At 41.2% G+C, this 14,584-nt stretch overlaps 1 protein-coding gene across 2 annotated transcripts in view; it reads right to left on the bottom strand.

Moving 5' to 3' along the window:
• Positions 1 to 14,362, bottom strand: part of ZDHHC15 (zinc finger DHHC-type palmitoyltransferase 15) — a 29,995-nt gene extending 15,633 nt beyond the window's left edge. Inside the window, exons 1-9 of one of the 2 annotated variants that reach the window (XM_029996653.2) lie at positions 14,179 to 14,358; positions 10,585 to 10,611; positions 8,050 to 8,144; positions 6,443 to 6,563; positions 5,515 to 5,584; positions 5,171 to 5,203; positions 3,941 to 4,061; positions 2,473 to 2,605; positions 1,161 to 1,287 (exon numbers count right to left, since the gene is read on the bottom strand). In XM_029996653.2, the coding sequence (XP_029852513.1) occupies positions 1,161 to 1,287; positions 2,473 to 2,605; positions 3,941 to 4,061; positions 5,171 to 5,203; positions 5,515 to 5,584; positions 6,443 to 6,563; positions 8,050 to 8,144; positions 10,585 to 10,611; positions 14,179 to 14,296 (845 nt within the window). In that variant the 5' untranslated portion in view covers positions 14,297 to 14,358. The other variant, XM_041118925.1, reaches the window with a different exon arrangement.
• Positions 14,363 to 14,584: the final 222 nt, after the last annotated feature.

The following is a 14,584-nucleotide window of genomic DNA, read 5'->3' as shown; positions in this document are numbered from 1 at the left end:
ACCAGAAAAACATTAACTTATGGACAGCTAGAAGCGAGGGGGAGCTAAGGAAAACATTTATGTAGAAGGAACAATTTAAACCATAGGTATAAATTTTATCAGTTTATACCATAGATTCTTCAGGGTAGAAATTACACTTCTGTGTTTGAATGACACCCAAGAGAAAATAGCCCCAGTCTTAGTTAGATGTTACTGAAAGAGAAAGACAAGGCTCACTTTCCTGTGACCTAAACCTGTACATAAAATGGGACACCCCCCCCCACCATAAAAAAAAAACAAAACCACTCTGCAAAGATCTAAAGTTGAAAAAGCTTTTTTTGCTTTACTACTGCCCAAATGGAAATGTGTATCTGGATATCACACAAGAGTTTGAAGGTACATTCAAATTCATGTAATGTAAACTAACAAAGTTAAAAACTAGTTGTTCTAGCTGGTCTGCACCATACTGCATTCCTTAACATCCAGCAGCATAGACAGAGGAACGGTAAACTAGCTGAAGTGCCTTTTTCCTCTGGTGAGTCATCCTTATGCAAGGAAAATAACCTGAGTGTTCTCCCTCGGATGACTATACACACTGGTAATGAGCCTCTGACTGGCACTTCAATGCTGCCTTTCATTAACAGAAAGGCTTTCTTATACTTAAGAGTGGAAAACAGATGGCAGTGGGGATGCAACTGGGCTTTAGACTTACACATTGCTACTTGAAAAAGTTGTGAATTGCTGTACTGGTGAGTTATTTTAAATTGTGCCCAATGACTAAAGGAATTAAATTCCAGTGTACTTTACTGCTGGTCTACTAAGTGCTAAAACAACATTTTCCCCTACATTAAGAAACATAAACTCTGTTTCAGGCAGAGGATTCTGGCAGATGAAGAAAACAGCATCTTTGAAGTGAACACGCATCCACACATGCGCCACAGGAGTCCAAGAAGAGTTCAAACACCCTGTGCAGTGCATTTAGCCCTCAAAACCTCTCCCTTCCGGACTTCTGGTGAACAGGAGTAACGCAGATGATGTTAGTTGGTGCATTTACAATGATGCACAATAGCAGTCAGCCAAGCCACACAATAATAGGTGTAACACACAAGGCTGTAGCAGATATTTAGAAGTCAGTCCCTTCAGTTAATTGTATCAGCTTTTAGCACGGACTTATTACTTACCTAGAGGCAATAGGTAGTAACCAGAGCTTTTTTTCTTCTCCAAACACTTGCTGAAGATTCTTTACAAAGCCAAGATTGAATCCATTTTTATCTGGGCCATTCTGAAACACTGGAGCTGAGAAAGCCTCTACACACAGATGCGATTTCAGTGAAAAAAAATTAAAATCAATGCCAAATACTCTGAAACAGGATTTTGCATGTTGTAGCCATCTAAACACAACATGATTTAACAGATTATGAACTAGCGTTACAAAGATACAAAGTTTGAAAATAATAGTTTTTTCATTTTGCAAGCCTGTAAAGACTTGCAAAGTGAAGGCAGGAATTTGGTCTTGCAACTGAACCATATGGAACAGTCAAACTGAACTACAAATGCTTTGTTTAATCTAGAGAACAGAGTTATAAGATCTTTGCGTAAGACTTGTTGAAATTCAGTGTGTAGAAATTTCTAAGTAAAAAATCTGCAGAATTAAGTAGGTTGGTCTTCAATACGTATTTCACAAGTGGCACTGGCGATTGAAATTGCCTCATTCATTAATGATATAATGAACACGCATTAGGAACAAACATATGCAAATAGATCCTCTGTTATGGTGAGACACAAAATTAAGAAAAGAGAGGGGAGGAGAACCTAGAGTGCACTAGAAACAATTTTATCTACCTTCTAAGCTGCTGCAGAGGTCTGATGTTTTGGGATAGATGAGCTTCAGTGCCCCACGAAATGAGTTTTAAAGTTAGTAACTCTACAAAAATCTGAGTATTTGCTCAAACTCTTGATAGTGTGTGTTTTGTTATAAAACTTCATCCAAAAGGCTTTGAAAATTGAACATTTATCTGAGGAAAGACAGAAATCACTCGACAAAATCATACTGTTTCAGATTTTCATTTCATTGGATTTACAGTCATAACTTCTTTGCCTTTGTCAATGAAGATGGACGCTGTTTTTCCCAACCTTACTAAGCTGTTTTAGGATGCGCTCCAGCATATGAGCATAAAGAACCATTATTCCTGAAAAGCTGCACTCATTTCACAGCAAATGTAGTTATACATATGCATAACATTTTTATAATTGGACTTCTACACTTTAAAGCTCTCGTTTCCCTAACAAAGCTTTTGTCACACCAGCTAATAAATGCAGCTCATCTGAAGTGACAAATTTCTGCAGCATTGTGCCAAGATCTTAAATCTTCCTCCCCTCATAAGCCAGCAGGCATGTATAGAATGCAAATGCCTTTTTTTTTTTTTTCTTTTTTTCCTTCTTACAGCACTTTCGGCGTGTCTTACTTAAAGAAAAAAGACACAAGAGACTTACCTAAAGTAGATCTGTTTCTACTAACGAGCCAACAATGGTAGCCAAACAGAAACATAAGGCTTACGAAGAACATGACCGCCACAAAGAGAAGGAAAAGGACATGAAATTTGGAACGTCCATTCGTCAGTTCACCCTGGAAAGAAAAGCAACACAGAACAAGTGATAGGAACAAATAAAAGCTGGAAATTCTTTGTTCCTAGAGAGAAGAAAGATACCCTTTAAAAGTCCTACTTGGAGTTCTCAAACTTGTACACACACAAGTCACACCTTACTATAAAAAGCAAGAAGAGACAAAGAAATGATCTGGTTCATTTCCCCTCCTGTAACCAAAGTAGAAAGAGTGGGGGTTTGCTACTAACTTTTTGTGTGTAACAGAGCCAGTAACATCCCAGCTTCCCACCTGGGCACAAGAAACATGCCCTATGCCCACAGGGAAGTAAGCAGGCACAAGCTCTTGAAGCCCTGTTTACGTTCTGCTGAGTTTCCTGTCCGTATATTAAAATTCTGCACCTCTTGCAATATAAGGCATGCCAAGAAAACCTGGCCTCCATAGCTGCAGCAATCAGGGAGCGTTAGAACTGAGCATAGGTGGTTTGGAAAAGTTTCAAAGCCAAGCGGGATCTTAGGAGCAGAAGAAACACTTATTTCCTTCTACAGCAGAAGAGTCAAGTGCCAGAGATCCTCATAAGCAGACATCTACAGATAGGCTGTGGGAACCTCAAAGTAAGAAAATTACTTCTCGGCCTTTGCCCATCCCATATATGCAGCCACAGAGCTCAAGGCTCTGTGCCTTTCTGAGCATAAGGAACAATTCCCACTAGTGTCCCATGAGCATCTCGGGAGGCATTTTACGTAGGTGATTAGCCATTAAAACAACGGACATTTAATAAATTAATGCACAGCAAAGTTAAGTTACTTAAACACAGTCATACAGAGTTAGCAGCAGAGGGGACATAAAAAATTAGAGACAAAAGGCCAGCCTCTTACTGGAATTGTCAGTTGGCATTGCTTGCATATGAATGATAATCGATAACTGAATAAGAAGCATACTTTATTTCAGTCAACTTTTGAATTGAGAAAGGAGTCATGTGGCGATTAGAAAATGAACAAGGCTTTTTGACCTTTTTTTTTTTTTTTCTTTTCGGTAAGTATGTACAGGTCAATGCCAGGATGTTATACTTTGATACCAAGGATTCTGAGATACGTACATGCAAACACAAGAACAGGAAAAGGATATAACTTCATTGCCAGAAGCTAGCTCTACAATTTGAAATTCCTGAAGTCTGTTAGCTTCTCGCTTTGTGCATTTCAGACATAAAATGGGGGTTAAACTCAAAAAAGGGCACAGGAAAATACCTTAGGGAAGAAATGCAGACCCTCCGTTGACTGAAAGCAAAAATGTAACAAGAGTGACTAAATCCCACCAGACTCATAGGATATGGAAAAGTAACCAGATTTCATGACTTACTGTCCAATACTTAATGAAATACTTGAAGACTGTTGCAGCAATATACAAGCAATACAACAAAGAATAGGCTAAGAACAGTAGAAAGAATTTGTAGTTAGAAAATCCAATGCAGTTATTCACCCTAGAGAACAAAAGCAAAGTTGAAATCAGGATATGTACAGCACACACTTGTAACACAATGAGTACTACAATTCTTTTTTGGTTTTATTAAGCCTCTTGATTTTACAGCACAATTTCGTCAATAAATAGCTCCCCCTAGTGGTCAAAATTAAATACAACTAAAGTCTCTTTGCTCTTCACTTGAAGACTTCTTGCTATGCCAAGTAAAAGGACAATTCATGTTTTTGGAATCTGTTTTACAGTTGGTACCACTGGTAAATCTGTCACAGAGGCAGGCTCTAATTATGCAATGTCTGTTTCTTGTCTGCAAAGGTAATCAGATCTGGGATTTCTGTGTCACTTGTTTCATTTGCAAAACTCAGGAGCCAGATTCACCACTGCTTGTTTGTTTACATACAAACCAAATAAACCCCAATTTCATTATAATTCTCCATGCACAGGACAATTCTAAAAAGGAACAAGGGAATGCAGAAAAAATAGTAGGTGTTTGTCTCAAAACTGAGGTTTGAAAAATCCTCTACAGTTTAGGATTACCAGGGAGGTTCAGGTGCGGAAATGTTTGTGATGCTTCTGATTTCTGAAATCTTGCTTTTTTTAAAAAAAAAAAAAAAATAAGGAGTTTAAGAAATGTAGTGGCAGCAATTCTCAAAAAGTATAAAGCTTAATTCATCCACACACCATTCTACACAAACTGTCTCTGACCATGCACAGGTGGCAGGCACCATTTCAGAAACAATCTGCGTGCAAATATTATTATTGAAAGCGACTACCAACTGCATGCTGAAACGATTATGTACCCAAAATTAAAGGCTAAGCTGAAGTCCCTTTACAATTTGAATAATAGTCGAAGAGTGAATTAGCAGTTCGGTTTTAAATTATATCGATATAACAGCTTTTTTACACGTAGTTTATGGAACAAACATGAATGATCTGTCTTTCAAAATAACAAACATTTCAGGCAATTTCAAAGTGTGATTATTTTATAAATTTCCCAACATAAAGAGATGCATGGTTATAAATGAAAGAGGTGTACAGACGCTATCCTGTAGAAGAAAGGTATTTAAACAGCCTTTCTTTTCAGAAAACTACAAACCAGTATCTAGGACATACCATGGACAGTGATGATCCATTTTTAGCACACATCTGCAAAAGGACGAAAAAGAAAAATGGAAGACCAGTTAATGGTTGATCAGTTACTTTTCACTATACGGCATGCTTTCTAGCAACTTAACGCTGATACACTTGTAGGTGTGGGAACTACAAACCCTTCAGGGCCACAAGTAGCAGAAATGCAAATGCTAATGCTGTCACACATGAACCTGTGCTGTTGACTGCAGCTGGAACAGAGGTACTTGGGTACCTTTATCTGTAACAAGACACATGAAGGACCAGCCCATTCACATAACTTAGCGGTGACTATATTCACTTCAGTGAAAAACAGTCTGGTAACTTACATAGCACAAACGGTACAATGGTGACAACGATCAGGTTTTATTAGCTGGCATCTATCACAGAATCGAATACCTGAAATTAAAGACACATTAATACCAAATAATAGAAAAGTCTTTTTTTTTCAGATGTTAGTTAGTATTCCCCTCATTTCCTAACTATTCATATTCTTTCCTCTATCACTTCAAAAGATGAGGGCATTTGCCACTGATTTTTGCTGCCAGGTCATAATCACCTAAGCAATGCTCATAGTTCTTCTGGAGACTTGCAGATGTGGGGAACAACCCTCACAGCAAAGCATACAGCCAGCTTAAAAGCGATAAAACAAAATTGTACACTTCCCTCTGGCTTCCACATTTACTCAGACTTTACATACACTCCATTTTGATAACTGCCTATAGAGCAGCTCTTTACTTCAGAATTCATTGGCTTGTCTGACAGAAATGAACAGGTCAGAGCCTCCAATACGAATAGGATTTCTTTTACGCTTTGAAAGCAGTGCAGTATGCATTTAATCACAGAACAAGGTCCAGAAATCTGTTCACAGAATTATGTGCTGCATCTCTAAGCTAGACTCCATTTTAAGTAAAAACGACTACAGATTTTGTCATTCTATTACTATTACTAAATGCAGGCAACACAAGTAGGCGTTTGAACTGTAAATACCCTGTAAAGGGTAACATACTGCTTCTCAAAGGCAGCACCTGGTACTCCACTCCTTGAAGATCAATGGAAGAGTTCAAGGCTTTTTTGTTTTCCCAAACACAAAACATGAGAGAAAAGGCATTAAAATTATTTGTACGAGAGTTACTCAGTGCATGCAGTGGCATTAGGAACGCCCTGTTGGTCGGCAGTATCATCTGGGCTGCCAGCACATGCTACTTTTGCATGCTTGATTAGATTGAGAGAAACAAAGCTCCCTGCTTAGCTGACCTCCATTCCCCGTTCTCGTGTACACCGGCAACTTCCTTGCAATTTCAGCAAGAATTTGCCTCTGCACCTCCGGCCTTTCTTCATTTTCGTAGCGTTCTTTGTCAGCATAGGACATATGGTACTAGAAGCAGAAGTCATGAGAGGAGCAGTTACCCACGGGTAGCAGAGATAGTATTTCAAGTACAGGCAAGCTTGGAAATGTTTTTACCTCCCACTCCTTCTAATGAGCTTAATCTAACGTGAAAATGTGTTTGTTAAGAAGACAAAGAGAGATAGTAAGTGCTGGACAGCCAGAATACCATGTGACACATCAATAAGAAACACAAAAGTGAAAACAACATACTGGAGTTGCTACTACTGCTGCCTTAGATTACTGTTTTTCATGAATAACATTGCTAACCACGATGAGGACACTTCAGGCACTTCCCTTGTGAGCAAGAACCTCTCCCCAGCCACAATTTTATATTTCTGAAACTGGGATTAGTTGTTATTTATAAACTTACATTCTTGTAATTAGGATCAGGTTATGGCCATATATATTTGGAGTGCCACACAGACATCATCCTTATTCTATTGCTCCAAACACAGTGTTTTATTAGTATTTCGTAAAGAGATAAAACAAAATGCAAAAATAATCTACCAATCCGAGCAACATGCAAAAGTAAATATTTGGTAGAAAAAGAATTGAAACAAATGTCTGCCTCTGACTGTCCTGTGCTCAAACCACTAAGTCATACTCTTGTCCTAAAATAAGCCACCGACGTCAAGAAAACAATACCAAACCCTTAACTAAAATCTTACTCATGAAACGATCCACTTTCGTCACAGCGAACCCCCGTTTCTCTTTACCATAGTGTATTGTTACATTTATCTTTCATGATGCTGCTGGCCAGGGAAGTACAAGGACTGGGGCTACTGGAGCTACATGTATACCTAGCACCAAATCAAAAGCCATATGCTATGCACATCGCCACAGTCCTCACTGCCACAGACATGTGACATCAGAATCTCAGCATGTTTAAAGGGAAAACGATTCTTCTATCCCTCACTATCACAAGACAGAGCCTGACAAATGAAGCAAACTTAACAACTGCAAAGAGGCCTACTCCAGCCGGCAAAGGGCTCCCAGCAGAGTAGGCAGCGCTGGATTTTGGTGGGACATGGAATGTTCACATATGCACCACAACAGTCTGGCTCGAGAGATCAAGAAACCCGACTACGATTACAAGTCCTCCCAGGTTAAGGAAGGTCCTCAGGATTTGGCTTGCAACTTGTTAAATGCTCAGAGTCAATGACACTATAAATATGGAAGTTAATAATCATCAATCCTATTATTCCTAACATGAAAAATCCTACCGGCTCCTGGAACACCTGAAAAGGCAGCTTTGAAAGTTAACAACATCTCTGATTTAAACCATGCTCTTCGAGGAGCTAAAGGATTCTCAGAATGGTAAATTACTCAGTTTTTACAGACAAGTCCAGGTCACTTTCCATCTCTTTAGGAAATCCCATCAGCTGTCCAGATCAACTAGATTGAAGGATTTTTGAGTTCTCTTTAGCATCACTGCTTTTATTTTGCAATGAATGAAAAGTGCTTGTACTCTTACCTTTTTGCCTGGCTGCACCGGGAGAGTGAAAATAGACTTCCAGTACGTCCACACGAAGAGCACAAAGAGAATGTGGAATATTGTAAGATAGGCCACTAAAAAAAAACCAAAACACAAAACAAAAAACAGAAGCAGAACAATGACTTCTTAAGCAAAAGTTTCATTGATGATAGGCATAATACCAACCTTTCACAACAATGAAAAAAAAATAAAGGAAAAGAAGATTTACAATACCAACCAGTATTACAATACAGCTAAACCTTATGGTCAAAGGGGCAGTAGAATTTCAGAGGTCTGTGGCTGCAGTGAGCTGTTACCTATCTCACAAGCCTCCCCTTCTCCACCTGATCCGATTCCGTGGGTGAGGAAGAACACAGCTGTCACCACAGGGCAGGGGACAACCCTGTATCACTGGGAATGACAGGATTCCTGTCTCTTCCCCATATCCTAGGCACACGCAAAGCAGTACTGGCTGGTGCTGAGCAGCATAAAGGTTAATACTGCAATACTCTAGCATCTCTGAAATTTGGGTTCAGTTGCTACTAAATGCACTTAGAATCACAGTACCATATTATTGCACGAGTGCACAGTGCACTGATGCATTCTTCACCACTTGCAAGAGTTGAGAGAAATAACATGCTCTAGCAGAGCTTTAAATCCCCAGAAAAAAATCAAATCTCTTATTAAACATCTTTTAGATTTGCCACAGTTGATACAATAAAACAAATCAGGAAAACACCCCTCAAATTGAGCAAAACTGGGTCTTGTGATTACTGAGAAAGAATTGTAATCCACTAGACACAACATTATCACGCGAAATCCAGCATGCGTCAGAGTAATCTTATTTCAATATGCAAACTTTATTTCAAAGCCTTTGGGCGTAAGCAGGCGTGAACTGTGGTTCAGAAAGGCAAAGGACACCTATTCTTCAGCTACACAAGCTATTTGATTGTTCTTTCTTTAATCCTTGACTCATTAAGACATTATTGAACAGTTACAAGACAGTTTTATTTAAACACACCATTTGATCATAACATCTACCTCATTTTCCCTGTTTCATTTAAGCTTCAAATGCTAGCAAACTAAGATTAAAGTAACTACTACTAGTGGAAAGAGAAGTCTAAAATCCAAACACTTCGTAACTTCCCAGGCAAGACTGATTGTGTGAAAATGTAATTGGTAAAAAGGCCAAATGCAGCTCTGAGACTTTCTAATGAGATGGCAAATGATCTGATACGCCTTACAAGAATGTGATGGACTGCGAGACTGATCTGTGAGTCAATGATAATTCATTATTATGCTCTTAAGTTTGTTTGAGGCGTTATCCTTGTCCTACATGCAGGTGGAGCTCAGTCATTTTTAAATTAATATGTAAGGAGATAAATCTTGCTACATGTCTAATTTTGTTGATAAAGCAATACAGCAGCATGTTAGAGGAAGCTGACCTGGACATGCACTAATAGCTTAGGCAACTAATAACTTTCTTCTGCTGAATAATCATTAACATCATGCTTTCTATAGTTTCTCTGTAACAGTTTCAAATATTAGGACAGCTCTGTAGTGGAAAGAGAATTTACTTGATGCAGCAATCTGGAGGATCTTTAAAGTATCAGCTGCCATTGTTCTTCATGGAACAATTTGCCAGCCGAAAACCGCTACACCTACTCCTATCCTTCATAACCCTGGAAGAAGAAATGAAGGTAAGAGGCCATCTGTATTAGCCAAATGCCTCCAAAGCACCTCCAGGAAAGAAGAGGAGGAATACTAAAACGGCCACTAACCCCTTATTCTTAGAACATGACTGTGGCCTCCAACAATGCACCAGTGGAAACGGTCTCATCAGGTGATCCTGCTGCTCTGCCCAACTCATTCAGCGACCTCATGATCCTGCATCTGGGACCTCAGAACAATGTCTGTCAGCCTGTGCTACCAAATGAATCCGAGAAGCGTTCAAGCCAAATCATAATGAGACAGCAACCTTTGCTCTAACTCATCTGTGGTAGGAACTGAAAGTTACTGTGTTACCACTCAATATATGGTTAGTGGTCAACAGAACCAAGCAGAAAATCTTTTGAGAAAGCCTCCCTACAAAAACCATTAAAAATAGCTTTCACCCAAAGATCAAATAGAACAGTGATCAAAAATAGGTGGGCCACAGAACAGAACTAGTCTTTTCTGTTTAGCTTGTAAAATCAGCTCTGAAAACATAAAACACAAAGGAAGAAAAGATGCGTGGGTGTATACAGACAGATATACGTAGTTTTTTTCTGAAAGAGTGAAAGGGATCAAAGCCTTTTCATGTTCTTCTGCTCATACTGCAACTAAACAGGGGCATTTCCCAATACATCCAAAAGTTACAGCAGGTCTAACAATGCATGCTGTATACTTCATGAATGTGTAGTTATGGGAAAGAAACACTGAAAGGGCATGTTAGTTTAAAAAAACTGTCAAAGTATTTTTGGTATCTTAACTAGATCATTTGTGAATCTTTTTACACAAGGACTGAATGTCAAATAGTAAATTGAACGCACATACCTTTTTCCACAGGGTTGCTCAGAGTCACTGAAAAAGAAAAAACATATGTCTACAGAGCAAATAGGATTCCCAGAAAAGTTTGGGGCAAATAATGTTTCTATTTGAAATACAGCCATTTTAGGGAAAAAAGTTCAAAGTCAACAGACGAAAAGACAGCCCACAGTTTAGCATCAAATCAAAAGCATCCATAACAATTCCTTGTTTACTCACGCAAATGACACCCACAACAAGATGTTCAATAACTGTTACTCATGCTGTATTTTCACTTGTTATAAAATATATTTTGCATATTTGTACATTAGAAATATGACAAAAATAATCCACTGGTGACAGTGATGTGACAAGATTACCAGGGCTCCTCTAGCAACTGTCCAAGCAGCATCTCTATGCGTGTACTTATAAGCATGTACTTGTAGCCTGCTTTGTATTAGGCTCTAGGTGGTCTTGATCCTCCACAGTAAACAATGCCCCAATGCATTTCTGCATCAGCATAAATAAAAAATTACAAATTGTCTCAGCTTTGGCCTAGTCAGCAACAAAGGATACACTGTAATGACTCACTTATTTATACACTTCCTACTAGCAGAGTTTTTACAACCCCTCCCTACTTAACCATAATCATAGGAACAGTCCCTACTAACAGAACCACTTAGAGCAACCAGCAAAGCGTACATTGCTCAATGTCTACTTCTGCTGATTATTTTAAAACCTATTTATTATTTTAAAAGCCATCATCCAAGTTTAACAGAAAAGATAAAGACATCTTTCTTTAACTGAAAACAGAGTAGTTCCATGGTATCCTGATAGAATGCTGCTTGGAAGACAAAGATGGTTCATGGGATGGGAGCCCCTTATATTGAGTCCATAGCCTTGAATCTAATGGTTGCAACTGAAATGTGTTGCTCCTTGGAGGAACAGAGGAATGAAAGGAAACTGGTGGCTGCAGATCACTTCCCAGAGGCACAGCAATCTTACAAAAAGAAGATCATATTGTTGGAAGACTCAGAGATTTGAGAGATTGCACATACCAGCAGTGACCCCTTCAGTAACTCTGTTGGACTGTATAGAAAAATAAGTGATTGAGGGATTGGAGCCATTTATTTCTAGCCTGCAGCCAGCACCTGGAAGGAGACTCTACTCTTCACGACTCACTCTACCATCTTACTTGAATAGCAAACTTGGAAAATGTCAGTCAGAGTAGGAACCAAGAAGTCCTGCTTTTACTAATGAAAGTAGCTTTTCTTAAACCTGTGCTAACAAACAGTTTTGATCTGCAAGCTCTACAATACGCAACAATGTAGATGAAAAAAGAGACCAAATATTTGCTGTGTCTCTGTGCACTCAATTTCAGATGGACAGTTAAGACAGTTAGGAAACCCTTAGTTTTTCCTTTGATTTGCTGCAAATCAAGTTATGAAGGGTACATCGGTTTTTCACAAATACTGCTTGGTTCCCTCCTTAAGTACGTCGCACTTGCAGCACAGCCTTTCTAAGGATTTTACTTGAGAAAAGAGCAAACTCCTAAATAAAGATTATATAAAAGGTTTTATCGCAGGACACTGGGTCATTGTTCTCATTGTGGCAGCAACCACCAACTGGATGTGAAATCATGGCCTCCTCTCAAGTATGACTTGTTGGCCATACCAGTCGTTGAAAGTTTAAAAGCCAGTGTCATGAGATACTTTTAGGACATCACCCCCACGCTACTTTCAATCCTCAGAAGCCTGCACAACTAAAGATGAAAATCAAGTGTCCAAACAGAGCATCTACTATTTACATGCTTGCAACAGCTCAAATGGCAATACACAGTGGAAACCTGAAAAAAAGAAGCCAACACACAAAGCCTTGCTATGCTAGCAATCTGGAAGAGAAATAATGTCCCAAGAGCTGGTTTTCAAGTAACTGCATATGCCAACAGTTAATGTTCAAATCCTAAAATAATTAATTTAGTCATTTCAACTTCTGTATAGATGGCCTCCTCCACACACAAATAAAATGCATGAGAGAGAAAGATGGGGCAAAAAAATAGACGGGTGTGGGCAAAGGAGTGATTTTAAGTTGTGATTCTAGGCAGTGAGATGAGCTCCTGCCAGCTTAATGAGCATTTGCAGAGTAACACAGGCCCAATCCAAACCCCACTTAAATCAGCAGAGTCTTTTCTAATAGCTGCACTGAGACTTGGAATTAACCAGTGTTAAATGTTACTGAATTTGCACAGCACTGCAAACAAAGCATATTTCAAAAGACTGACAGCATTTCAGGAAAACACTCTAAATTTTTTGTCACATGGTCTAACTGACAGTTACATGCACCTTGGAGATATCATTCCATGTGAATTCTTGAAAGAAACAGCCCACAATCTCAGAGATGGAATAAAATGTCATGAAGCATTTGGGGGTTTTGCCTAGCTGCCAATTAAAACAGATCAAAGAAGCCGCATTTCATTTTAGTCCCCATCAAGAAAAAACAGTAGGTCTTACTGCACTGGCAACCCTAACAAAAATCTGATTTAAATTTGCTGTGCAGTACCGGAAGGCAGCTCTTTTCACAGAAACGTCTCAAACTACTGCTCTGAGAACTTTGGCTTCCTTTATCTGGCTTACCCTGCCCTGGAGAGAAAGAGCCACACACTCCTCCTCACACTTTCAAAAGCCCAAGCTACCTGTTTTTCTCTCCACCTCCACAAGACCTAGCAACCCTTTCGTCTACTAACAGGTTTTGGCACACGCATTAAACCAGAACATAGTAAACACAAGAAAGTTTGCAACTTACTATGTAGTTAAATGGCTACATTAAACTATACAATTAGTAGCCAGTACCAAAAATTGCCTTTCTAAAATTTCATGTTTTGTATGCTACTGTAACAAGTTGACTCATGACTGTGATTTAACGTAACCTGTTTTTCTCCTTTTCAGCATATTAAAAAAAAAAAAAAAGACCGCAATGCAGGGCATATACTGATTTTTGTTACTGCTTAAACCAGAAATCACACCTAAACATTATCAGATGGCACCAGTAGGGACTTTCACCGTGGGTATAAATCTCCCAGTCTTGACAAACGCCCCTTTCCCTGGCTGACATGGGGACACACGGGCTCACGACGAAGTACAAGAACCCTCAACACCCAGCCAGCCCAGCTGGGGTCCAAACCTTAGGGAAAAACAGGCCAGCACACCACAAACCCCCCGCTGCTTAATCCCACAGCGGACTCGACTGGTAGCGAAGTGTTTCTTCACGTCCCCCTGGCCGCTCTTGGGCGTGCCCGCCGCAATCAGAGGCGTGATTAGAGCACCTGCAAACGCCCGCCAGGCTGGCGCTCTCGCCCGGGCTGCGGCCCCCACGGGGTCTGCTGCGGGCAGCGCCCGAGGGAGCCCGCCCGGCGCCAGCCGGCACCACCGCAGCCAGGAAACGAAAAAAGAAGAATTCCTCCGGCCAAAGGGGACCCTCGCAGACCCAACCCCGGGAGGGCAGCGCCGTCCCCGGGGCAGGCGGGCTCCTGCCGGGGGACCCGGCCCACGGAGACCGGCGCTGAGGCGAGGCCAGGCCCGGGGCCCCGCTAACCGCCCCCCCGCCGCCGGCAGCCGCCCCGCTCACCCAGACACAGCTCGCAGACGTAGGCGTAGTAGGACCAGAGGACGACGAGGGCGATGATGAGGACGGGCAGCCAGGCGAACGCCCGCTGGCAGCACCGCAGCCCCCGCGACAGAGCCATCTTTTACCTCAGCCCGGCCGCATCGGCAATCGGCTGCGCGGGGCTGAGCGGGCGGAGGGAGGGAGGGAGGGAGGGAGGCGGGGAGGGGGGAAGGCGCTCGGAGCTCGGCTGAGCGGCCTGGCGGGCAGCCGCGGGGTTGGGCGCGGCGCGGCGCTGCGGCGCCCCCTGGCGGGGCGGGCGCCGCCGTGAGAAGGCCGCGGCCCCGCGGCCCCCTCCGCAAAGGCGCCGAGCTGCGGTCTGACCCCCGGCGGGAGCCGGCCGCGGAAAGCTGCCGCGGGGCTTGGCTTT

This window comes from Aquila chrysaetos, chromosome 21, assembly GCF_900496995.4.
Source record: "Aquila chrysaetos chrysaetos chromosome 21, bAquChr1.4, whole genome shotgun sequence".
Lineage (NCBI taxonomy): Eukaryota > Metazoa > Chordata > Aves > Accipitriformes > Accipitridae > Aquila > Aquila chrysaetos.
The sequence above is the reverse complement of the archived record's forward strand: the minus strand, read 5'-3'. Positions and strand labels throughout refer to the sequence as shown.